The sequence below is a fragment of the Terrapene carolina genome, unplaced genomic scaffold, assembly GCF_002925995.2.
Source record: "Terrapene carolina triunguis isolate 2854851 unplaced genomic scaffold, T_m_triunguis-2.0 Scaffold31, whole genome shotgun sequence".
NCBI classification, from domain to species: Eukaryota; Metazoa; Chordata; order Testudines; family Emydidae; genus Terrapene; species Terrapene triunguis.
This window is the reverse complement of record NW_020664382.1, coordinates 7,730,523-7,756,616: the sequence shown is the minus strand read 5'-3', so window position 1 is coordinate 7,756,616 and position 26,094 is coordinate 7,730,523. Positions and strand designations below refer to the sequence as shown.

Genomic DNA, 26,094 nt, shown 5'->3' with positions numbered 1-26,094 from the left:
GGGCCAATGAGTCAGCAGCAGAGGTGACACGTAATCAGCCACCGCCTTGCGCTTGCCTGCATGCACCAGCCACCGCAGCTCGGAGCGTGCAGCCAGCGCTGGCGGGAAACTGGATGGGGGGTGGGGTCCTGCTCGCGGAGAGCCGGCACGCAGCGCGGGTTGCGCTGACAGACCAGCTGGGGGAGCAGCTGACCCCGTGCACTGCATCTTCACCCCGCCACCAGCCTTGCATACCCAGCCCCATTGTCAGCCACTAGACACCCCCCCCCCGGTCACCGCTGGTGGGCAGGCGGTTGGTGAGCAGGGATCCAGCCAAAAGCAGGACCCACCGTACTGGTGGAGGGTGGGAGAGGGTGGGGGGTGGTGGAAAAACAGAAAATATGGGACAATTTGCCCATTTTTAAGAAAAAGTCGAGACACCTACAGGAGGGCTTAAATATGGGACGGTCTCTTTAAAAACAGGACATCTGGTCACCCTACTACAAGGTACTCTGTAGGTATTCTGAGTGAAAGGGGAAATTCAATAAAGATCTAGTAAAAAAATAAACTGTGTTCTAGATATGCAAATGTGAGACTCAAGGAAAGTGTCAGTTTACTTTATACCACATTGATGGGCTTTTCAGGTCCATGCCCACAACTGCACATTTTTTTAATATGATGCCCATTTTGCTTCCTTACCTAAAACTACACCAAATGATTCTGGGAGAACTCGGGGGATATTTTCCAACAGACCTCCTCCAGTGATGTGGGCGTAGGCCTTAACACGCCCTGAACGAAGGAGAGGCAACAGAGTTTTACTGTAGATTTTAGTTGGGGTTAACAGTAGTTCCCCTGTGAATGTAAAATGAAAAAGACTGATTACAACATAGAAATTAACGTCAATCGAATTAAATCAAGGAAGCCTAAAAATATTCATTTACCAGACATTGAAAAGCAACTACTATATGACGGAGTAAATTGAAGTGGAAAGAGAAAAATGCTTTGCTCTAACTCCTGTAGTACACACCAGTGTTATTACCCATCTGCCCCTCAGCTTAATTTGTTTCAGTGTATTTAATTTGAGAAAAGGGAAAGAAGAATATAGTCAAGTAATAGTGGAATCATAAAAAAAAGCTATGTTGGGAAAACAATCATGACATTTTGTTACACAGCAGGAGAAGAGGTATATGTATTAGTGATGGTACCTAACGTCTGTTCACCAGAGCCACCATCTGATGGAGAAGTGAAATCTAAAGACGACTTTTCTACAATCTTCCTTACAAGGCTAAACCCATTGCTGTGAACCCCAGAGGAAGCTATTCCAATGACAACATCCCCATCAGCAATTCTCTCCAGTTGGGGGAGCATCTGTCCTTGTTCCACGGCACCAACTGCAAAGCCAGCGAGGTCGTACTCCCCAGGCAGATACATGCCAGGCATTTCAGCAGTCTCTCCTCCTGCAGGGAACAAGGAAAGAGAAAGAATGGGGTGAAAGACATTGTGATCAATATACATATGATTTTTATATGTTTCCAACCGGATGCGAAGGAATGCAGCGGTGTAAATAGGCTACATTTAAAAAAAAAAAAAATTAATGAGCAGCAGCATTTGTCACATGGCTGTAGCTCCTGTCATTGGAACGGATGACAGGCAAATTGGAATGTTGTCAAGAAATCCTCATTTCTGATGGCCAGGGTTAAAATTACTATATACCTACATTTGTTTATACAGATTTTTTTGATAGGGTTTGTTATCTCAGTGCTAATATGGCTTCCATCACAGGAGTGATGCACAGAGCACAGAGACCACCTCCTGAGCATGCAGCCCTACTGAAAACTAAATCTATTCATTTATACAGCAAAATATAAATGCTCAGATTAGCACTCTGGAGAATAACAGACAGGTTGAATTCCCCTCTGGGGTGTGCCTACGCTACACAAGGAAATGTATCCAAGGACACTGAATGCATTAAATAATTGATTGCTTCCCTTGTTTTCAAAATGGTTTAGCGTATCCAGACAGCAACGTTGTTTGGCAGAACCATGCTGGCACATCCATACACGGAATGCTTTACTAACCTGGTTGTACCAGTACACTCTGAAGTGTCTATCCCACATTGCCAGGACTGCTGATGGGAGCAGGGGGTTTTCAGTAATTTCTAAACACATGGCACTGCATTGTGGGATGGAGTTAGCAAGGCTAGTTGAATCAGTGCAGCTGCAATGCTTATGGCTTCCTGTCCACACTGGAGAGAAACCCTTGTTGATTGCACCATTTCAGCCATACCTGAGCTAAAGGCCTTCTCCTAGGTGTTGCGACCATTTTGTACAAATAAGTCTTGCAAAGTGCATGGGACAGCTGCAGTGTGTGGATGCAAAGGGTTGTACAGCTGTTATAGTTTGTTGCAACTTCTTTTTTTGCCTAGTGTTGACAAGATCTGATGTATTTAAAAGTAGCTCTCTCATGTAACAAAATGTCTGGAAAAATTAGTGATTTTAACAGGTCTGAAACAGAGACAGTGATAGAATTCTAGCATCCTAATGGCTACATGACTCATGGTCTCGGATATTTCTGAATATGAGCACACAATGATACACAGTATTCCCATTTAAAACTTAATAATTAATCTCCACCAATTAATTTGTAAGCCTCCAGCTTCCTTTCTAACCTCACTATAGGTGGCTATGTTTACAGTTGTTTAGTAACTGTAATGGAAATTAAGCTCTGAAATTTAAACAATTTAGTCAATGCATGTGACAAGTTTTGATATTTAAATAAAAGTGTATTTTAGATGCAGGGTTTGAAGTAAGTAGCCCATTTGTTCATATACTGGTATGAAGTAATGAATTAAGAAAATTTTGATTGGCAATACATACATTGCCTGTTTTTCATGGACAAAGCTTGTAAAATACCTGTAAAATGAGACATCCCCATTAAGAGAGACTCTTTTCTTTCTATCTTTCAAAGATAGTTACGTAATGCAAGATAAGCTTATCTGATTTTGCCATCTCTAACTGGTATATGAGAAGGTTTGTTTTGAAAATTTATTAAGTTTTGCTCCTGTATATTTACTAGGGGAGATAATTACTTCTAAAAGGAGGAGAAATGTAAAAACAGAGAGAGGGAACTGAACTTGGCTTTGTAGTTTTCGTTCTTCTAAATTGTAAGCCTACATTCTATTACTTTTATAAAGTAAGAATTCATATTAATACTTGGATAACACAAGATTCTCTAACAGAATTTAAAACATATTAATGAGCTGAATGACTTTTAAAGGTTTAATTTTTGTGAAAGTCACAAGCTAAAAGTAATATAGTGGTTCATTGTATGTAAGATTAGCTTCAATATTGAATAATAGGATACATACATAATTTGCTAATAAAATATGATCACTAGTTAATGAGAGTATGAGGGAAAAAGCTTAAAAACTTAACATCTTGGGATAAACTGATTTTGTGAAAATTTGGATACTCCAAACACAAAGTCTTCATCAGAAAACAAATATGCCTCTTCAGCACATTTATAAATTGACTTGAAATATAGAAATAATTCAAATATGTGACCTATTGGCAGGAGTTGCATAAAGCCCTTCATTTTTATGATGTTAAATGAAGAGACAGGGAAAGAAAACTGTAAAAACATGGATTCCTGACCTACTCGTAGCTTTTGTGAACAAACAGCACCTGCTATGTAAGTGGATGGAGACCCCATTTCATAAAGCATAGGCAGTTAATCAGAGTCTCATCGAGTTTTGATTTATGAAACCTTTCAAGAGTGTGGACACAAAATATTAAAAAACAGTTTAAAAAAAAGTGCAGCACACAAATTTTCAAATCCCGTACAGGAAGCAAGTGCTCGTACCCAAGAGAGCGCATCCTGCCTTTTTACAAGCTTCAGCTATTCCCGCTATGACTGCTTGAGCCACTTCAGCGTCAAGTTTCCCACAGGCAAAATAGTCGAGGAAGAAGAGGGGCTCTGCTCCCTGAGCCAGGATGTCATTGACACACATGGCAACCAAGTCCTGGCCAATGGTGTCATGTTTCTTACACATCTGTGCAATCTGCAACAAGACAGAGAGACTAGTTTGTAATTTTTGCATGAATTAAAAGCACAAGATCTCAGAGTGGGGAGGGATAACTCAGTGGTTTGAGCATTGGCCTACTACACCCAGGGTTGTGAGTTCAATCCTTGAGGGGGGCACTTAGGGATCTGGGGCAAAAATCTGTCTGGGGATTGGTCCTGCTTTGAGCAGGGGGTTGGACTAGATGACCTTCTGAGGTCCCTTCCAACCCTGATATTCTATGATTCCCTGACAATAGGAAGGGAAGGCACAAACATCACGTTGTTCATGTGAATACTGTCTGAAAAGCCTCTAAAATTGCCAGTTCCTTCAAATTAGGGTGTATCCTTTCTCTAAGTCGCTTATTTTTGTGGGGAGGGAGATTCTCAATGTTTTTCACAATATGGGTCATATCTTACTAGAGACGGTCTCATGAACACTTCCCCTCCCATTGGCAAGTGTCTAACATCCCTGTGGCAACTACAGCAATTGCTTACATGACATTAGAAAAGAATTTAAGAGGTTTCAGCTGTCTTTAGTGCAATGTAGCAGCTGAAAACAAGGAAGGAAGACAGTATCATGTGACCATCCAGCTCTCCCCAGACCACCAATAGGTAATACACAGACCACCAGATTTCAAGAAGTGAGAGAAGCTTTTTTAGGGGAAGAGAATGAAAGATAAATAAAACGGAGAATGACTTGACAAATGGTACAGTTCACTTCTAGAACACCTCTCATAAAAGGATCTCATAGTGCTTTGTAAACATACGCGAGTTAAGCCTCACAGCACCCACCTGGTGGAGAAAGAGAATATCATTATCCCCATTTTTGTAGACTGAAGAAGTTGAGGCAAAGAGTGGTCAATGCCATAATTACCAAGTTTGTGTCTCTAAAGCTTGGAGCCTAAAATCAATATCCAAGCCCTAAATAAGAAGCCTGCTGTACTCCCAGCTCCAAATGTTACAAAAGCATAGCTAAAAATCATGCAATTTAAAAACAAATACATTTTGGCTGTTTATCTGCCTTCTTAGTTTTCAATCTTTAGGTTACATTCATGTCATATTTTCAAGCTATACACCATAACCACCAGGGCTAGAATCTTACTATAAAAATAATTATCAGGATTGATATTCTCATATAATCCCTTGCCTCCAGGAGCTGGGGCTTTAAGCAAAATATCAAACAGTGCGAGACTTGTGATAAAATTGTGAGAGTTGACACTACTGAGACTGATTTCCAAGGCACTAAACAACCATAGCTCCCATGGAAGTTAACAAAGGGTGCCCACGAACCCTTAATGTGACCAAGTGACATGGCTGGATTTTAGCACGTCAGCTGCAGTGATGGAGTTAGTGTGAAATAGCAGGTACTTCACAACTATGCTTTTCTGGACCAGGCACAACAAGTACAAGAAACTCTTCCCCTACTTCGTAAGCAAAAAAAATAAAAATGACGACCAAGTTCAAAATAGCTCTGATAAAACTGGAACACTACATTATTATTAGTAGTAATAGTAATGCAGTAGCACGTAGAATGCCCAATCAAAACCGGGACCCCACTGTGCTACACACTGCATAAACACAGAGTAAGAGATGGTCCTGCCCTGAAAAATTTACCATCTAAAAATGAGACAAGATACAATAGGTAGATTTAACGAACAATAAGAGTAAGAAGGGCAAGGTTCAAAAGAAGAAGAAGTGGGGAGAGCACAGCTCCTAGTAATTGCCTTTTCCTGGCTTCGTTAAGGAGTGCTCCCACATTGATCCTCCTTAATTGATGAGGCGAGAGTTCCCCCTCCTGTTTCAATCTACGTTAACCACTGGAGAATGGTACAAAGGGACCTCATTAAGATTATGCAATTATACAGAGAGGGTAGATAATGCATAATGTCATTCTGAGTCAACAGGAAAGTACGTTTTGGTGGCTTTTTTTTTTAAACTACAGTTTATTTCCACTTTAAAAATAAAAATTCACCTCAACGACGTTTATTTTTTGTTACCACTCTCTATTTCCATCTTTTCCAACTGCTGATGACTTGGACATAGAAAGGGATCCTTTAATTTTAATAATAATAAACATTTATGAGAGCACTGAGATTTGAATATCATTCATTTACAGTTCAATGCTACATTATTTGTGCACCTGAAACTCCCAACAGGAGTTTTGGGAAACAGGGTCCCAGTCTTTAAAGCTCCAAAAATTTCTCTGGTGTGAACAAGAAAACTGATGGGCACAACACAAACTCCAATTCATGCTGTCCAGCAGTAAGACATAGCCGTTCTGCTCCGTTGGATACAGATGTTAAAAGACTGTGGGCCATATACTCAGCTGGAATAAATTGGTAGAGCTCCATGAATCTGACTTAAGATCTCATCTTAGGGAATGTTCATTTTTTTAAATTTAATTGGGGAGTACAAAATGCACTCAGAATAAAATGGTCCAATCAGTGTGCACAAATATACAATGGCCACTATATAGTCTTATTGTTTGGCTCTGCGATTGGACACTGTGTGTGTAGAGATGGAGGCCCTGATTCAACAAGGTATTTAAATACGTGAATAATTTTAAGCATGAGCAGTCCCTGACTTTAATGGGGCTTCTCACCTGCTTAAAATCAGGCATGTACTTAGCTGAACTGGGATCAGAAAGAAGATGCTTTTTAAAGTATGAATGTGTATTATTCTGAACACAGTAAGCATCCCCGATTAATAATCTCGGCATTGATGTGGACAGGTGTTTTGCTTTTAATCAGGACAATCCTTCCTGCACAGGTGTTTTCAGTTACCTTGAGTTTTGTTCCAACACCATCAGTTCCAGACACCAAGATAGGATCTTTGTAACCAGCTGCTTTCAAGTCAAAGAGACCAGCAAATCCTCCGAGCTCTGCATTGCAGCCTGCCAACCAGAAAAAAAAAGACAAAGGAATTAAACTTTTACTCCAATGGGATCCTGCCGGATCCTCCACCACTGAAGAGATTCCTTCTGAAGCCACTCAACATGACTTTAATCAACAAAAGGGATCACAAGACTCTCTCTTCCCTTCCCTCTCCCGGCTCCCCAAAGACCAAGTGCCTCTCCACAGTAGTCTCAGCCTCTATTAAACTAGGTCCTGATCTAAACCCTATCATTGATTTCAGTTGTAAATTGGGCCCTTGGGGAACAAGAGCTGAGCTCTGGGCATAAGTTTTGATCCCACGTGTTTATGCTGTTGATAAAAACAACACAGCAGTGTGGGATTTTTGGGGAAGGAACGTACCAACTAATATACTATCCAATTTCCAAAGCAATATCTGAGTCTAAATAAAAGCACAGAGTATTAAAATGCTGCAAAACATACATCTCTAAACTGTATTTAGGTCATCTGGGCTTGACTGTTCACTGCCCTACACCCTGTGTAAACTGCTTACACCTGCGCAAAATATGTGCAAAGTGACTGAAAACCATTACTATTCTGACTGGTCACATTTTACATCCCCTTTGCACAGAAAGTCAATGGGACTTAAGCTCTTGAGTCATCTACGCACTTTTGCAAATGTTACCTCTGGTGCCAGTGAAAGGTGCGGATTAACAGCCTAGTATACTGAAGACTTCTAACCACTTATGACCCATTCCTACAAATCATCCAAATGTAGAAAACCCATTGGAACTGAGCCAAGAACAATGGGCCCTGATCCAGCAAACCATTGATTAAAGCACATGCTTAACTTTAAATACTGGAGTAGTTCCACAATAGGCCAGTTAAGCATGTGCTTTAATTGCTTCACTGGACTTAAGCCTTGAAACATAGGGAGTTCCTTATCCTTTTAGGATATATTTTTATAATTACATAAGCCTTGTGATTGCACATTCAATAGTTAATGTAGATTATTTGTCCCTTTTTGTACTTAAAAAAGCTTTCTGTAAAAGTAGATAAGAAATGGCTGTAATAGGCTGAAGCCCAGTCCTCCCTGAAGAAAGTTGCCAATGGGACATTTTTCCCTCACTGAGATGCAACACCCATTTTATGTCTCTACCTACAGTGCATTATTACTGTCATATACATGTATGTTTGGCTTCCAGTTGTTAAGATTAGCATACATTAAAAAAAACTAACAATGAAAGGGGCAAAGCTGGAAAAAACAGAATTAATAATGAAAATTATTCACAGGTTTGGTAAACGTGAAAGAGATATAAAGCTATTTGAAGGTCTTTAATTAATTTGAAAATTGAAATAAACTGTATTAACAAAATGTCTGTATTCATTGCAGACCCACACTTTGTTATACCACCATTAGTGACTTGTTATGGCAAGGCAAGTTTCTGAAACCAGCACGAGGAGGGTCTGACCTGATCAGAGTTATCTGAGGAGCACATGGGTGTCTTGTATGCAAAACTGAGGTATTTCCATGTATGATGTATGGGGAGTTTTACACTTTCAGTGAAAAGTCACAGGCTTTCAAAACATGTATTGAAGAAAAATGAATATCTGATACTGTACTCAAACTGATAATATATTTACTTAAAAATATGAGCAGGTGGTGAGACTTTTGCTCATGTATCTTAAATTTAGGGAATAAACCTCTGTGTTGCATGATCACCCTCAATTCTGTCGAACTCAAGGGGAGTTGAGAATGTGCTACATCTCTCAGGTAATACGTTTTACAGGGTCATTTTGACAAGTGATTCTGTATCTTTAGGGATTTCTGCATTTTGAATATCTCTTGGGTGTTTGCTCAACCTTGAATTTTCAAGGCAGGACACACAAACATGAGCATTTGCGTCACTCTAAAGATCTAATGACATGTATGGTTGTCAAGAACTGAGTGAACCAGGGATAATGGTACAAATCTGAGCTTACCTGGCCTTGAGGTGGCTGCTGCTAAGGGTTTAATTTTCTGAACCAAGGTATTGCCAGCTGCGATGTCTACCCCACTGTTTTTGTAAGTCAGGCCTCTAAAAGATTGTTAAAAAAAAAGTTTAAAGTAACCAATTACTAATGGCATAAATATGTTTGCCTTTTATAGTATTTACTTTCCTACATTACTGTGATAATTAACTATATAGAACTTGATCCTGGCCCTAGTGAACTCAATGGGAGTTTTCCTAGTAGCATCATCCCTTTCATGTTTGCACAGTACTTTGCTAACATAGCGTACGCTGAAAGCATTATTAGAATAGCATGAAAGAATTCAGCAGCAGTAACACAACACCTACTATACCACGTATTTCAGACCAGCTCAGTAACTCAAAGATTGAGGCACTGCACTGCTGTTTTGAGGCTAAGCTCATGCACATGGCTGAAGACAGGAAATAAAGAGTACTGTGCTGTGTGATATATGAACACTCCTAGCCATCGTAAGGACTGCATCAGAGACCAGAACATAAGCCAACTGGCTACACACCAAGATACAATTTGCACAAAGATGACATTCAAAGGAGGGACAATGGGCTCGGTTCTGCAGACACTGGTACATTGGCTTCAATTAGATTACCTACATGCTAAAAATTAAGCATCCGCTTAAGTTCTTTGATGGATCAGGCAAGCATGCTCAGTGGCTTGGAGGAAGCTCAAAATAGCATCCCATAATGAAGGTATTACATGCATCAGCACTGCTCTATGAGAACATATCCTTCAATTTAAGGTTAGTCCTTCCTTAATGACTCAGGTGGTAGAGCACAAAACACAGTGCCTTTTTTTTTTTTTTTATAAAATTACTTTAATTAAAGCAATTTTGTGTTAGAAATCTTTTTAAAAGAATGCATATTTTTCAGGGCCGTGTGTGTGTGTGTGTGTGTGTGTGCGCGCGCACACACACACACACACTCTCTCTCTCTCTCTCTCTATGTAAAAGGCACCCAATGAATATTTGGTTATAACTTGTACCCCAATTCAGTTAATGAATATATGTATACGAATTGGAATATCTATGTTATTAACTGAGATACAAGTTATTTCCCCCATATTCACAGGAAGGACGTTTTATTTTTGGGATGGTCGTAGTTGCTTTCAATGCTCAGTTGTAGCAAATGTATTTAACTCAGATTGAGCAATTCGAATTCTTACACGGTCATGGGTATGGATGAGATGGCCTAAGATATTTTAGCTCTCTAATTTTTTTGATTCGGTATTAGGTTTGTTCTCAAGGCGAAGCCCAATACTGGTTGAGGAACAGAGATCTGTCAGAATGACTGCCCTCTTCCCAATGTGTCTTATTAAGAAAAATTCCCTACAAAAAGTTGCATACACACACATTTCTGTTCAAAACATACAAAAGGAGAAACGTTAAACATTTTCAGCTCCTAAATATATGCTGGGTTTTGTTTTTGTTTTTCTTAAAAAGAGAGTATTTTATTTTCAGAAAATGCTCTGGTTGCATTATAGCAGTGGTGGGCTGCAGGTTGCCCACCCCTGCATTATAGAGTGAAACATTACTGCCTGAGGATTGACCCTGCCAGGTGCTGTGCGCCTCCCCTGAGCTGCCCCCTCAGGAGCAGAGGCCTCCCAGCACCTTGCAGAAGAAGTTCCTAGAGACTACTGCTGCACTTTATGGGCCCAATCTTTGGTCCTTGTGACCTGTGCTCAACACAGGACCCAAGGTGGGGCAAAGGTTATTTTGCATCACCTATTTGTTCTCCCAGTACTTGGGGCTGTCTGGCATCAGTTTGGCCTCCAATACACATTAGAGCAGTCTCCGGGCCACTCCAACTTACACTAGCTCCCAAAGGGCTGACACATGCGCAGGAGATCATAAGAGCGTAGAGGAATTCCAGCCATACTCCCTCTCTCTCCATGCCCCCCACGTTCAGTGCTTTACAGGGTCAGGCTCCTAGTGTCTGTTCAAGTACACTCTTTTCTCGTGTAATACAAATATTCAATTATAATTTTTACTACAGCATTTACACCAATTATACGCTTTCACATAATTAAACAAATTATCAAATGGTGTACTGTACTCAGGAGAAATAAGACTAAATACAAGCACCGTTTCACATTTAGTTTATTTATTGTTTATACATAGATGGCTTTACAATATACTAATCAAACAGTACTCTAGTAGCAAAATAGAGACTCCTACTAACACAGCCTCTTATACTTTGCATAATGGTCTATTACCAAAAGTTATTATGGCTGTTAATGAACTGGGGAAGAGGCAGATTGAGAAAAAATGCTCCATATCTGGTAACATGAGTTAAAAAGTTTGCAAGAGGTTCCTGACTACATCAAAAGGCAGCAGTCAAGAATAGCAAGAGACACTGCTCAAAACAAAAACAAAAAAACCCACCTTCCCAGGATTAATAAACCCGTGTCTCGCAGAACTATTTCAAAATAAGTGACAAATTATAAGCTGGTTGTCAGTCAAAACCCAATAAAGCAGGAGTTCCAAAGCTTCTTGCTCCTTTTACACACATTTTAATAACACTAAGAATGAATCCAATGAAACAATCCACTAACATTTCTCCCATAAACAGATGAGATGACTCTAATGTTAGACTAATGGGAAATATGAATTTAGTGCAGGAGAAAGTTACTGTTGTAAGAGCCTTGGAAACTGAAGTCCCCCATACACAGAATAGGCATAGTACAGGCAGCAGCAGTGCAAGTTACCCTAAACTTGCTTGTCAGTGTTGTTTACCCCAGACCTGGAAGAATCAGCTCTACGTTGAGAGAGTAATTCAGTTTCCAAACCCAGTCAGTTGCTGGCTTCTCTTGCTGAGATTACTACAGAAATGCCAACCATAAATTGCTACCTGCATCTGGGTACATCAGAAGCTAGCTGGAGACACCAAGTTAAGTGATCTCTTGAGTTACCGATCTCTTCTGATCACTTCAGGTAGCACTAATAACAATCAATTTCAGGCAGTGCCTTCAGATATATACCTGGAATTGCTGAGGAAAGCTATAGCCCGATAACCAATGTCCTTTCTGTAAATGGCACCCTTGAAGTGTATGGCTGCTACTCCTTTGTTGGCTTCTTCCAGTGCTGCCATCAGATCCTTCTTGATAGCCGTAACCGTAAGGACTCTTCCACCATTAGTCACTACTTTGCCGTCCTTTACTGCCGTGCCTGCATGGAACACCTCCAGCCCTAGTTCTTTAGCCTTAGAAAATCCTGTAATATTTTACAATATAAATATAATCAGTCATTTAAAATACTTTGATCGATCACCTATTATTAATTATTTGTATTCCAGTAGTCCCTAGGAACCCCAATCAAGAATCAAGATTGATTGTGCAGGCCCACATAACCACTCTGGTAACTAAATACATACAAAGAAGCTAAATTCTGTGGACAGACAAATGTGTTCGCTAAATGCCTTGGGACGTGGAAGGAGGCATTTAGCTGAGACATCTGCTTACAGATTTAATTTTTAGTTGTATTTTGCATTACTCTACTCTTAGTTATGACCTTGAGTGACCAAAATAGATCAGCATGTCACTGGGTAGGTACACCCTGCCACGGGGTGTCAGGTCACGTGTGGTCCAAAAGAAAGGAAAAGGCTGTACCGCAGCCAGTTAGTTCTTATACTAATGACCTTTACTATGGACATGATAGTTTGGTGTCTAGTGGCTGGCGTCAATAGGGTGGCCCTTCTCGTCAGGGCAGCATGGTCTAATGGCCAGAGTCAGTAGAGGGCCCTTCCACTCGGGGCAATGTGGTCCAATGGCCAGAAGCAGCAAATGGCCCTTCTACAAGGAGCTGTGTGGCATAATGGCCAGAGTCAGCATAGTAGCCCACCTCATTGAGATTGCATTGCCTGTTGGCCCGTTGGGGCAGTGGGGTGCCACTCAGGGGTGTGTGGCACTTTGGGTAATGGGACTCGGGCCCTCCCTGATCCTCTGAGTGCCAGCCCCGGGCTGTGTCGGTGGTGGGAGTGCTCACCACTGAGTCAGCAGGGATCCTCCCGAAACACTGACTGGTTCCCCAGTTCGCTCAGCATCAAAAAGTTTATGTTCCCTGGGCTGCTTCTTACCCTTTCCCACTCGTTGAAGCTCCCCAGGTCCTCTGGGGTCCTCAAATGGCCAGGCTCCCACCAGTGCGGCCCCTTTTCGAGGCTCGTTGGGCAGCCTGGAGTGTGTCTGGCACTCTGCGAGCCCCGGCCCCACAGTCAGGGCCTGTAGTAACTCCCTGGAAAGAGCTCACAGCCTGAGTCCTTCCCCTCCAGCAGCCTGCTTAGACTGAGCTGGGCTGCTACCTTTTATATGCTGGGGCTGGTGCAGGGTAGGTACGCCCTGTCACACAGCACCAAAACAACAACGGGCAGTGATGAATTTAATACTATCCTCAGGTTTCACAGCACCTCAACAACATTCCATATTTAAAAAACATAGGAGGACCAGAAAAAGAGGATGTAATGAGTGGGAAATGCTGCGATTGTCACCACAATGCTTATAGTATGAGAGAAAAGTAACAGTTTTCCTTCCCAGTCTGAACTTTATATGAAAGGAAAGACATTCTATTTGACTAATGAAAGCTAAAAATCTGTGTGTGTGTGTGTGTGTGTGTGTGTGTGTGTGTGTGTGTGTGTGTTAAAATTCAGTTGTCTCTTGCTGACGCAGAGTCATAAATTGTGTCGTTTCCAAACCCCGATATTACATAGATTAATTTGTGCAAGGCATACGGGGGAAAACTTCTTGCATAGTTACTCCTGATGTCTTTACCTGTTATTTCCAAACCCTTGGCATAGTTTCCTGGATAACCTTCACTAGCCATGACCACAGTCATGGCTGCACTGTCTTCAGACCAAACAGGCATGGAGCTAGACAGCTTTCTATTGATCGTCGCTTGTATAACTTCATACAAATCACTCTTCAATAATGGAAGGATTACCTACAAAAATGTAGACAAGTTAAAAAGACACTAAGGTTGAAGTAAGTCCCAAATTTAGACTTTTTAAGAACACAGATTTAATAAAAAAAAAGACAGTTACCTTTTCTGTAACTGGTGTTCTTTGAGATATGTTGCTCATGTCCATTCAACTTAGATGTGCGTGCCTGCCACGTGCATCAGTGCCGAAAGTTTTCCTCTCAGCAGTATTAGTAGGGGACCGGATCCGGCACCCCCTGGAGTGGCGCCCGTATGCCGCAGTATATAGGGAGTTGACGGTTCCCCCCCCCCCACCCTCAGTTGGGTGCCGGTCACTTCGCCTGGAGACTGGTGCCAGTCACTCTGCCTGAAGTCCGATCTGGAGCGGGATCTCAGGGATCGGTGGCGCTTGACGGATTCGCGACGGCTTGAAGCCAGCGATCTAGGTCTCGCACTTGACGAGCGGTAATGGGATGAGGAGCGGGACCAGAAGTCGGAATGGGCCTGGTGTTGGGAAGCGCCCACACATGGTGATTCCCTCCTAGGGATCGGCGACGCTTCGAGGAATGGTGACATTGATCCCTCGATGGGTCCCTGGAGCGGTACCACGGTCTCGGAGATACTGCGTGCTGGGACCGATACTCCTGCCGGGGGGTGCTTGCCTCCAAAGGTCTGCACCCAGTGGCCGACGAGCTGTGCCTTGATCCACTCTGCCTGTGCCCTAGGTCTGGGGACTGAATGGGGCTGCGCTGCATCTGCCTTTCACGGTCAGATGCGAGGCGGCTACGGGAGGGCGAGCACTGGTGGGCCATTCCCCGCGAAGGGGAATGGTACCGCTGAGGTGGGGACGGAAGCTGTCCGAACGCGAGTTTACCCCATGACCGGGGAACTGCAGGAGCTGGTGTGGGCGGCACCAGGAGGGACATGATCTCCTGCGCCGCCTGCAGGGCCTCTGGCGTAGACGGCACCTGGAGCTGATGGAGGCCTCTGTCACTATCTGGGGTAGCTGGCGGGGAGCGGGTTGGGCTACATCGCTCCACTGGACCTTGGGCCTGAGATCCCGACGTGGGTGAAGAGTTGCCCGGCATGGGACCCTGCTCACACCCAGTCTTATCCTTTCCCTTGCGGGAGGTTGGAGACCGGCCTCGCACTGACTTCTTGGTTGGAGCCACGGATGGGGACCGGTGCTGGCCCGTGGACGGTCCCGGTGGGGCGCTGCGTACCAAGGTCACGGTACTCGGTGCTGAGTCGGAGCACTGCTCCGGTGCCGGGGTGACGAATATCATGCTCCTTCTTAGTCCGTGGCTTGAAGGACTTGCAAATTTTGCACTTCTCACTAACGTGTCCATCACCCAAGCAACACAGACAACTGCTGTGTGGGCCACTAACGGGCATGGGCCTCTTGCAGTGATCACAGGGCTTAAAGCCTGGGGACCGGGGCAAGCCCCATCCCGAGGCAAAGTTCCATTTGGGACCTATGAAGTGTCTAACTATGGCTAAGGGATTTATTAACACTAACAGAAAACTATGTACACTATAATACAAGAGATAACTAGTTTGTATGAACGAGCAGCAATAGCACTAGCTGAAGCAGCAACAGTTCCAGCAACGTCACTGGCGGCAAGAAAGAACTGAGGGTGGGGGGAACCGGTGGTGCCCTATATACCGCGGCATGTGTGCGCCACTTCAGGGGGCGCCAGAGCCAGTCCCCTACGGATACTGCTGAGGGAAAAACTTCTGACACCAGTGCATGTGGCGAGCACACACACCTAAGTTGAATGGACATGAGCAAGCACTCGAAGAAGAACTTAAAGCTGATCAGAGAAATTCCAAATAAGTATTTTTTAACAAAGTAAACACTCCCCTGATGTGTTTGCTACTCAAATCATTGTACATAAGAACCAGAAAATGAGACTAACTAGAGACTGAATATGAACAAGAGTAAAAGTGGCTGGTCTATTTATGTCATCCATATGGAGTGAAATGTAATTGAACAATCTGCATTAATGGTGAACTCTAAATTACTAAAAATAATATTTGCAAATCCTTACATTGGCTTTACTTATATGAGTGTCTGGTCACCAAAAGGGAATACATATGTATCTTCTCACCAATGTGATTAAAGGGTTCACTATCTGGTCCTACATAACATTTAACCTGACAGTCTTTCTTCAAAATTTGAACACTGTAATGTAAATTCAAATCCCTTCTAAAGACTCACGTCTTATGCAATGAAGATATATGACGCCTAGAACTGAAAATAAAGAAAGCAAGCATTAAGGTATGCCATTCTCTAGATCATAAGCTGCGTAGGTCTGGGACTCAACTTTGTAGTTTGTTCAGCACTGAAAACATTTTTGGCACATAAACACATAGTAATTAATAATGTGGAAAAATACTAATCTATAACTGTTTTGAAGGAAATTGCTATATAAAACTTAAAATCTAAAATTTCTTTTTAAATCTTAAAACAATTAGGTAATTATGCATTAGATCATTGGCTAAGTTTTCCCTATTTATAATCAGTGCAAATAAAGAAGTATGGATAAAAGTGTGATATATTTTCCATATCAAACTATTTTCAGTCACTCACCTGACACTCTGGGTCACCAAACCTGCAGTTAAACTCAAGAACCTTAGGCCCATCACTGGTAAGCATTAATCCAGCATATAGCACACCTAAAATGACAAACCAGATTAAAACTAGTCTAAGTGACTGTACAGGCCATTTGTTTTAAAAAACTGTTTATAATGAATGTTGCATTTGCAATGCTATTATTAGGGGGCTGCCAGACCATGTTCACTCTAAACCTTAAATTTCAAACAAACATTTGAGGCAAAAATTCTCCAAAATATCCAGCAGAATTTTGTCCACAATTATTTGCTTCTGCTGTTCTTTTAGTCCAATCACTTGTGGGTGCAAATAATAGAATGAAGGCATGCAGTTACCTGATATGTGCAAAGAGACATAAATTCCATTACCTGCACTCATGCGTGATTACCCTGTTAACATTACACACAAAAAATTGTGGACACAATTTTGCAGACTACATCTGAAAATGTTGCCCCTTACCATTCTTGCTCATTTGGGGGCTGATCCATCGGACTCAACAGAAAGAAGCCACTGACTTCAGTGGGCTTTGGATCAAGCCTTTGGAACCAAATCCAGCTCCCAAAGAAGTCCAAGTATTGCCATTAACTTTAGTGGGAGTTGGACTGGGCCCTTAGCAGGAGATGGGAGGAGGGAGTATGTTACGTTTGGTGTTTGAAGACAAACATCTAACAAAAACAAAAGCTTCCACCTACCAATGTAAGGGACACCCTCTTCTTTCATTCCATCAACCGTTTTCTGAAGAATAGTATCTCTGATTTTCAGCAGCAAATCTTTGGAAATCTAATAAAATATTATTAGAAATTAATGTATTTTTTCCTAGTGTCATACAAGTGCTTTTTTTTTTTTTTTTTTTTTTTTTTTAATATCCATACGTTTTTTTTTTTTTTTTTGCATTGCTTTTAAGAGCCATGCAGCAGTATTCCAGGTATCTTTCACACCTGAATTTCAACAGACAAAGCGAATATCTTATTATCTATCTAGAAAGAGCATACAGCAGTACTGACACTATGGCTCCGATCCCACAACATTTACACACATGTTTAACTCTACACATGCAAGTAGTCCCATTGACATAATGGAACTCCTCATCCGCATAACGTTAAGTATGTGTGTAAATGTTTGCAGGAAGGGGAGGTCAAGACAAGTTAAGGCTGGAATGCGCACAGGACATTACTGACTGAATCACTGTCAAATAAAATCAACATAGCTATGTTGTGATACAAAGTTTACTTTTACAATGGAAGAAAGTCAGTTGACCAGAATATCAATCAAAAGAAAATAAAGTAAATCCCTTTGCAAATAACAGTTACCCGTCAAACAGAGAGACCAAATCATAAGAGACATATGACAAAGGTCAATCATTCTAACTTAAATAAGAGAAAAATTGATCTTTAACCGTTTGGTACAGGTGACCGGGATTTAGTAACACTAAATACCAGCACAAAATGCAATATGGCAGAAAATGCAGACTTCCACCTTCACCATCAAAACGTAATTCAGTAAGGATGCACCATTCTTTAGTGCAAGACAATCAAGCCTGGTGAAACACAATCCCTTGTGTCAGACTGTCATCTCCCTAGGCTAGAAGCCCTCTCTCTCCAATTCTGTTTCCCAGGATAGAACAAATAACACACACACACACACACACACACACACACACACACACACACACACACACACACTTTTAATATTAAACTCCACCAAAACAGCTTTCCAATATCATATTACACCTGTGGTGCTGGGCAGTAAGCTCCCATCCCTCCAGTGTTTGGGCCCTGGTCTCCATCCATTAACCGTTTGTGATCCTGGGCTGGTGGCATGGGAGCAACAGTGACACCATCAGTGAAGCACAAGCACTGTAAGGAAACATGAATAGTTACATACCCAAATGTATATGACTAAAACTAGCACCACTGGAAATGGTGAATATAAACCCAGTTTTCAGGCTTATAAAACCTTATCGTAAAAGCAATTAACTCCACCCCTCTAGTAATATAAAACACACATTAGCATTCTAAGCACTTCTCACCCCCTGTTCCCCAAGAAATATCAACTTGTGCTGTAGAACCCTTATATACAAGTTATTCTGTAGGAACAGCAGAATGACACTGAGGAGGCACACAGATACGAAGAGCAACTGGAATTTCCATTGCAGAGATTACTCCCGAGGAAGGGAAGCATTACCTCATTCTTTTTCCTTCTTCCGTGATCACAAAAAACAAACTGACTTTGAAAATTACATAGCTACCATATGCTTCCATGCTTCCTAGTGTCTTCAAAGAGCTCCCCCTGCCAGTCTCTTTTGGGAATTAAGTGCTGTCAATCACTGTTTGGGCAACTGCAAATATTGCTCGTTCAGGACTGCTTACAAGAACCGTTTATAATTCCATTCAGAGGCAGGCAGGGTACCCTTATAACAATAAGCAAAAAGAGCCAAACAACACACGTATCTCAGACCCTACAAAATTGTACTCACCCATGACGGATCATTTTTGACAACCAAGTAAAAATACAATTTTTGCTTTTTCATAGACTCATAGACTCTAAGGTCAGAAGGGACCATCATGATCATCTAGTCTGACCTTCTGCACTTTTTAGGCCACAGAACCTCATCCACCCACTCATGTAATAGACCCCTAACCTCTGGCTGAGTTACTGAAGTCCTCAAAGAACTTTCAAGTAAGTTTTCATGTTCTTGTACTGAAATCCTCTGATGTCCTTTTTTGGCTAATTAAGAGTATCACCTTGTACATACTTAACTTGAGAGAACCACCAGTCTAAGTTCCCCTTAGTTCAAGACCAGGTCACTATACAGAAGATGACCATCTAATATCTGCAGTTCTGTTTTCTTTAGGCAGGGCAGGATACTGATGTGGCCTCCGCTATGACTGGTCAATAAAGCAGTGATGGCTATTTTTCATATATATCATATCACCCTCCAAAGCTCAAGTGTGCCTCATCTAATATAAGCCTATTTTAGCCCTGAGTGAGACACCCAAGACCATACTTGGACTTCCTATGTTGCAGCATTAATGCAAAGTTACCATGCCATCTTTTTAGAAACTGGGCCTGAATGTTCATGTATACTACAGCCTGTTTACACCAGTCTGCCAGTGTTAAGGGGCCTTAAAGTGGGTGGAACTGAAATATATGTCCATTTCAAGCTTCTCTAGACTGCCAGGATGGTGTAAAGGGGCCTTAGTATTAACAAAAATTCAGGCCCTGATACTGGTTACTTGTACAGTATCTTCTAAGTAACCTGGTATAGTAGGTCCCTAAATGTTCCTTCAGTAAGCTGTAACCCAAACTCTTAAGAGGACGAGAAGCATACTTACAGAAACCTCTTCTCCTACAAGAAGTTCTTCAACAACAACAGTTTCCCCAGCTGCTCCAAAAGTCTTATCCTGCATTAAAAATCATCTTTATTTCTTTTGTCTCCATTTCAGTCATTTCAAACAACATTCAAACCTTTGTAATCCTCCCACACCAGCAAGGAAAAATACACCTGGAACCCATCTGTTCTGTTTCCATCCTCCATATCAGACATGTTGGCAATGTTGAATGCTTCCCCCCCTCCCTTTTCATAATACAGACATGCTCTTGAAAGTTTATAAACTCAACATTGATACCACTTGGGTTATTGACTGGCAATTCCTCATACCTTTTTTGTTTTAAATTTTGAACCAATATTATTTCAGACTGGAACAATGATTCTCAGCCTTGAAGAGCAGAAAATCCACTTTGTTCAGAACACTTACAGAGGAATGCGAGAACATCGCTCCACGGAAATGTTTGCATGCTGACCACATATTAATGCAGTGCACTGCCAAGGCAACTTTGTGGCTCTCTGAGGCCATATCTACACAATCACTTTTGTCGGTATAACTTATGTTGCTCAGGGGTGTGAAAAAATTTTAGCAATTATCTTCGAAAACTCATGGAAGATGGGAAAGATGCCAGAGGACTGGAAGAGGGGAAATACAGAGCCAATCCGTAAAACGGGGAATAAGGACAACAAAGGGGAATTACAGTCCAGTCAGTTTAACTTCAGTACCCGGAAAGATAACGGAGCAAATAATCAAGAAATCAATTTGCAAACACCTAGAAGATAATAAGGTGATAAGTAACAGCCAACATGGATTTGTCAAGAACAAATCATGTCAAACCAACCTAATAGCTTTCTTTGACAGGGTAACAAGCCTGGATAGGGGGAAGCAGTAGATGTGGTATATCTTGAATTTAGTCAGGCTTTTGATACTGTCTTGCATGACCTTCTCATAAACAAACTAAGGAAATTCACCTTATAATAGCTCCATCTAGGTTATATGTATAATTAGTTGGAAAACCGTCCCCAGAGAATAATTATCAGTTATTCCCTTCCAGCTTGACTGTGAACATCAAGTGGGGTCCCTCAGGGATCAGTCCTGGGTCCGGTTCTGTACAGTATCTTCATCAATGATTAAGACAGTGGCATAGAGAGAGTACACTTATAAAGTCTGTGGACGATACCAAGCTGGGAGGGTTGCAAATACTTTGGAGAACAGGATTAAAATTCAAAATGATCTGGACAAACTGGAGAAATGGTCTGAAGAAAACAGCATGAAATTCAATAGGACAAATGCAAAGTACTCCACTTAGGAAGGCACAGTCAACTGCACAAATTCAAAATGGGAAATGACTGCCTAGGAAGGAGTACTGCGGAAAGGGATGGGAGGGTTATAGTGGATCACAAGCCAAATGAGTCAACAGTGTAACTCTGTTGCAAAAAAAGTAAACATCATTCTGGGATGCATTAGCAGAAGTGTTGTAAGCAAGACACTAGAAGTAATTCTTCCCCTCTACTCTGTGCTGATTAGGCCTCAGCTGGAATATTGTGTCCAATTCTGGGTGCCACACATCAGGAAAGATGTGGACAAATTAGAGACAGTCCAGAGGAGAGCAACAAAAATGACTAAAGGTCTAGAAAACATGACCTATGAGGAAAAATTGAAAAAAAAAAAAAAGGTGGGGTTTGTTTAGTTGGCAGAAGAGCAGGGGGGGGGGGGGGGAGGGAGGGGAGACGACGATGACGACGGACAAGAGAATAGTTTTCAAGTACATAAAAGGTTGTTGCAAGGAGGAAGGTGAAAAATTGATCTCATTAACCTCTGAGGATAGGATAAGCAGCAATGGGCTTAAATTATAAATAAATAAATGGAGATATCTTATCTCCTAGAACTGGAAGGGACCTTGATAGGTCATTGAGTCCAGCCCCCTGTCTTCACTAGCAGGACCAAGTCCTGATTTTGCCCCAGATCCCTAAGTGGCCCCCTCAAGGACTGAACTCACAAACCTGGGTTTAGCAGGCCAACGCTCAAACCACTGAGCTATCGCCTCCCCCCCCCCCCCCAATTGCAGCAAGGGAGGTTTAAGTTGGACATTAGGAAGAACTTCCTAACTGTCAGATAGTTAAACAGTGGAACAAATTGTCTAGGGAGGTTGTGGAATCTCTGTCATTGGAGGTTTTTTTAAGAACAGGTTAGACAAACGCCTGTCAGGAATGGTTTAAGGACTATTACTAGTCTGCCTTGAGTGCACGGGACTGGACTAGATGACCTCTCGAGGTCCCTTCCAGTCCTACACTTCTATGAGTCTATGCGCTTAGCTTTACAGGTATTCCATTGGGATTAAAGCACACATGTACAGCTAAGCATATGCTCAAGGCTCAAACCTATAGCTGAAGCTGCATGTTCAGTTTCAAGGACCTTTTTCTTTAGTTTGCCTTAGCCAGTTTAATCATAGGAGTACTGTTAGAGTCCTGACAGTTCTGTAATAGCAGGGACACAAAAAGGATGGAGAAAAAGCAAATCCAAAAGGAAGCAAGTATGAAAATGGGATCTTATTTATGCCCATAGAGATTGTGCCTGGAAAGAGAATGCTTCCTGAAGGAATAAAATATTGTATTCATTCATACACACCCAAATAGTGTGAGTGCAGCGTGAGAAGGGATAATCTCAGACAACTGGTGGATAAGGTCCTATGGCAAGAAAATCTAGGGGGAAAAGGAGTTCAGGAGAACTGGTAGTTTCTCATGGAGACAACATTAAAGACAACTGCAAACTATCCCGATAGTAAGAGGACAATATGGCTCCATCAGGAGCTCTTTAATGTCCTGAAAAATCAAAAGGACTCCTACAAAAATTAGAAACATGGATGAATTACCAACGAGGAGTAAAAAAGAACAGCACAAGCATGTAGGGACAAAATCAGGAAGAGTAAGGCACAAAATAAGTTATACCTTGCAAGGGATATAAAAGGGAAAAAGTAAAGCTCCTTTAAATTCATTCAGAGCAAGAGAAAGACAAGGAAAATGTAGGTCATCAACTTAATGGTGAGGGAGAGCTAATAACTGATGACATCAATAAGTCTGCCGTGTTTAATGCCTATTTTGCTTCAGTCTTCGCCAAAAAGATTAATGGTGACCAGATACTCAACACAACTAATATTAACAAAAAGGGGAAAGCCAAACCAGGGAAAGAACAAGTTAAAGAATATTTAGGTAAGTTACATGTTCAAGTCATCAGGGCCTGATGAAATTCATCCTAGGTTTATTTAAGGAACTAGCTGAAGCAACCTTGGAACTCTTAGCAATTATCTTTGAGAACTCATGGAGGACAGGTGAGGTCCCAGAAGACTGGAGCAAGGTAAACATAGTACCCATTTTTAAAAAGGGGGACAAGGAGGACCCAGGGAAATACAGACCAGGCAGATACCTGGAAAAAAAATAATTATTCAACAATCAATTTGTAAGCACCTAGAGAATAATAGTGTTATAAGGAACAGCCAGCACAGATTTGGAAAGAACAAATCATGCCAAACCAACTTAATATCCTTCTTTGACAGGGTTAATGGCTTAATAGATAGGGGAGAAACAGTAGACATGATAGATCTTGATTTTAGTAAAGCTTTTGACACAGTCCTACATGACACTCTCATAAGCAAGCCAGGGAAATGTGGTCTAGATTAAATTAGTATGAGGTGGGACCACAACTGGTTGAAAGACCATAGTCAAAGAGTAGTTATCAATGGTTTGCTGGGATGGCGCATCTAGTGGGATCCTGCAGGGGTCAGTCCTGGATCTGGTACTATTCAATATTTTCATGAATGACTTGGATAATGGAGTGGAGAGTATGCTTATAAAATTTGCAGATGACATCAAGCTGGGAGGGGGTTACAAACACTTTGGAGGACAGGATTAGAATTCAAAGTGACCCTGACAAATTGATGAATTGGTCTGAATTCAGCAAGATAAAATTCAATAAAGATAAGTGCAAAGTAATACACTTAGAAAGAAAATATCAAAAGTACAGAATGAGGAACTGGCTAGGTGGTAGTACTGCTGAAAAGGATCTGGGGGTTATAGTGGATCACACTGAATATGAGTCAACAATGTGATGCAGTAGCAAAAAAGGCAAATATTCTGGGGTGTATTAACAGCAGTGTTGAATTTAAGACACGGGAGGTAATTGTCCCTCACTACGTGGCACTGGTGAGGCCTCAGCTAGAGTACTGTGTCCAGTTCACGATGCCAAACTGTAGGAAAGATGTGGACAAGTTGGAGAGAATCTGGAGAAGAGCAACAAAAATGATAAAAGGTTTAGAAAAGCTGATCTATTCAGAAAGATTAAAAAACTGGGCATGTTTAGTCTTGAGAAAAGAAGACTGAGGAGGGACCTGATAACAATTTTAAAATTGTTAAGAGCTGTTATGAAGAGGACTGTGATCAACTGTTCTCTACGTCCACTGAAGGTAGAATGAGATTTAGGTTAGATATTAGTAAAATCTTTCTAAGTTTAAGGACAGTTAAGCACTGGAACAGGCTTCCAAGAGAGGTTGTGGAATCCCCATCACTGGAGGCTTCTAAGAACAGGTTGGACAAACACCTATCAGGGATGGTCTAGTTTTACTTGGTCCTGCCTTGGCATAGGGGGCTGGACTTGCCGACTTTTCAAAGTCGTTTCCAGCCCCACATTTCTATGAATCTATAAGTTGTGTTAGGCTAATGTATGTTCCATGTAAATCACACAAAAATGCCTTTGATGTTTTGCTGTCGTTACTAATAAACATAAAATTCTCAGGCAAAATGGGTATTTACAGAACATTGCAACTCACCTGCATGATTTCATGCACAGCTTTGCAGGCTCCCTCTTTGTTAGTAGCCACAATTACTCCTTTGCCAGCAGCCAGACCACTAGCTTTTACAACCAGGGCAGGAAAGTCCACGCTTATAAAAAAAAAAAGAATGACTGAGGGATTCCATAATAACCTGTCAGCCTCTGATGCATTTTCAAGTCCAAGCCTCCTACCTTTATGGATTTTGAAGGTTGAAAATAAGAGTTCATAAGTTCACTATATCACAATAGCCATTTAACTATGATTGAAACAAACAAACAAAAACAAAAAAAACCACATAATCAAGTGTCTTCCCCTGTCAACCCACTTCACTACACTATTTCTGGTTGCCATTTCTTTCCACTGTTATCTGACACTACTTTTCTGACAGGGAAAAGAAGCATTTTATTTGTTAGCAGTGCAGACCAATACTATTACTGAGTGAGCGGGACTGACTTCTGACTAGTGCAGTGGTGGGCAACCTCCGGCTCATCAGGGTATTCCACTGGTGGGCTGAGAGACAGTTTGTTTACATCGACTGTCTGCAGGCATGGCCGCCCGCAGCTCCCAGTGGCCACAGTTCACCGTTCCCAGCCACTGGGAGCTGCGGACAGCTGTGCCTGTGGACGGTCAATGTAAACAAAGTGTCTTGCGGCCCGCCAGCAGATTACCCTGACAGGCTGCATATTACCCACCACTGGAGTAGTGGATCATCAACAGGATTGCTAATGAAGCTTCAGTTGCAGAATTTGCATTACTAGTAATAAAGCATGAACCAGAAAGAACCCATTATGATTTTCAGATCCCAATCTAGGTTTGCATGGTTGTCAAGAAAAAAAAAAAAACAACCCCATCTTTTCCCTTGTAATCTGAGCACAGTTGAACTGTCATTAAAGAGCAATAAATGTAGAACTCATATTGATGCCATTTTTGCAGTGTTACTTTTAGAGTGTCTTTTGAATATATGAACATTGTGCCACTACTGAAAAGAATAACTGAATGATAAGTGGGTTGCCAACTTTAGGTGCTTAACATATTGTAAAGATAATAAAAAAGACTAAATATGAAAGGTTGTTTACCTGGTAATAAAGCTACAAGCTTCTTTAGGATTGGTGAATGCTTTCCATCTTGCGGTTGGGATCCCATGCCGGTCCAGAAAGGCTTTAGAAAAACTCTTACTGGACTCTAGCTGAGCTGCCTTTGCTGTAGGACCAAAACATCTTACCCCAGCTCCTGTCAAGTCATCAACAATGCCTAGCAATAAAGAGATTTAAGAGTTATTATTACTACAGTAATGAGCTGGTTTATAAGAGTTACAAGTTAATAAAGTTGTTGCTTTGTATAACCACTTTGACACATTAGTGAGTAACAGCTACAAACGCTGTGCCATGTATAGGATACATCATGGGGATTGTGCCAATTTTACCCCATGGACCTCAAGGGCAGTGTTTGCCGTAACTAGCAGGGGACGATCTGGGCTTTAGGACTCCTAGGTCAGAATTTGT

General features: G+C 41.6%; 1 protein-coding gene across 1 annotated transcript in view; it reads right to left on the bottom strand.

Annotated features, from left to right (window-relative positions):
- Window positions 1–26,094, bottom strand: part of LOC112104627 (trifunctional purine biosynthetic protein adenosine-3) — a 54,847-nt gene that overhangs the window by 18,782 nt on the left and 9,971 nt on the right. The window contains exons 4-16 of the mRNA XM_024197038.2: window positions 25,669–25,843; window positions 24,590–24,701; window positions 19,774–19,842; window positions 18,169–18,294; window positions 17,131–17,218; window positions 16,418–16,503; window positions 13,680–13,848; window positions 11,898–12,129; window positions 8,877–8,971; window positions 6,825–6,934; window positions 3,841–4,039; window positions 1,185–1,436; window positions 679–831 (exon numbers count right to left, since the gene is read on the bottom strand). Of these exons, the coding sequence (XP_024052806.1) occupies window positions 679–831; window positions 1,185–1,436; window positions 3,841–4,039; window positions 6,825–6,934; window positions 8,877–8,971; window positions 11,898–12,129; window positions 13,680–13,848; window positions 16,418–16,503; window positions 17,131–17,218; window positions 18,169–18,294; window positions 19,774–19,842; window positions 24,590–24,701; window positions 25,669–25,843 (1,866 nt within the window). The remainder of the gene's footprint in view (window positions 1–678; window positions 832–1,184; window positions 1,437–3,840; window positions 4,040–6,824; window positions 6,935–8,876; window positions 8,972–11,897; window positions 12,130–13,679; window positions 13,849–16,417; window positions 16,504–17,130; window positions 17,219–18,168; window positions 18,295–19,773; window positions 19,843–24,589; window positions 24,702–25,668; window positions 25,844–26,094) is intronic.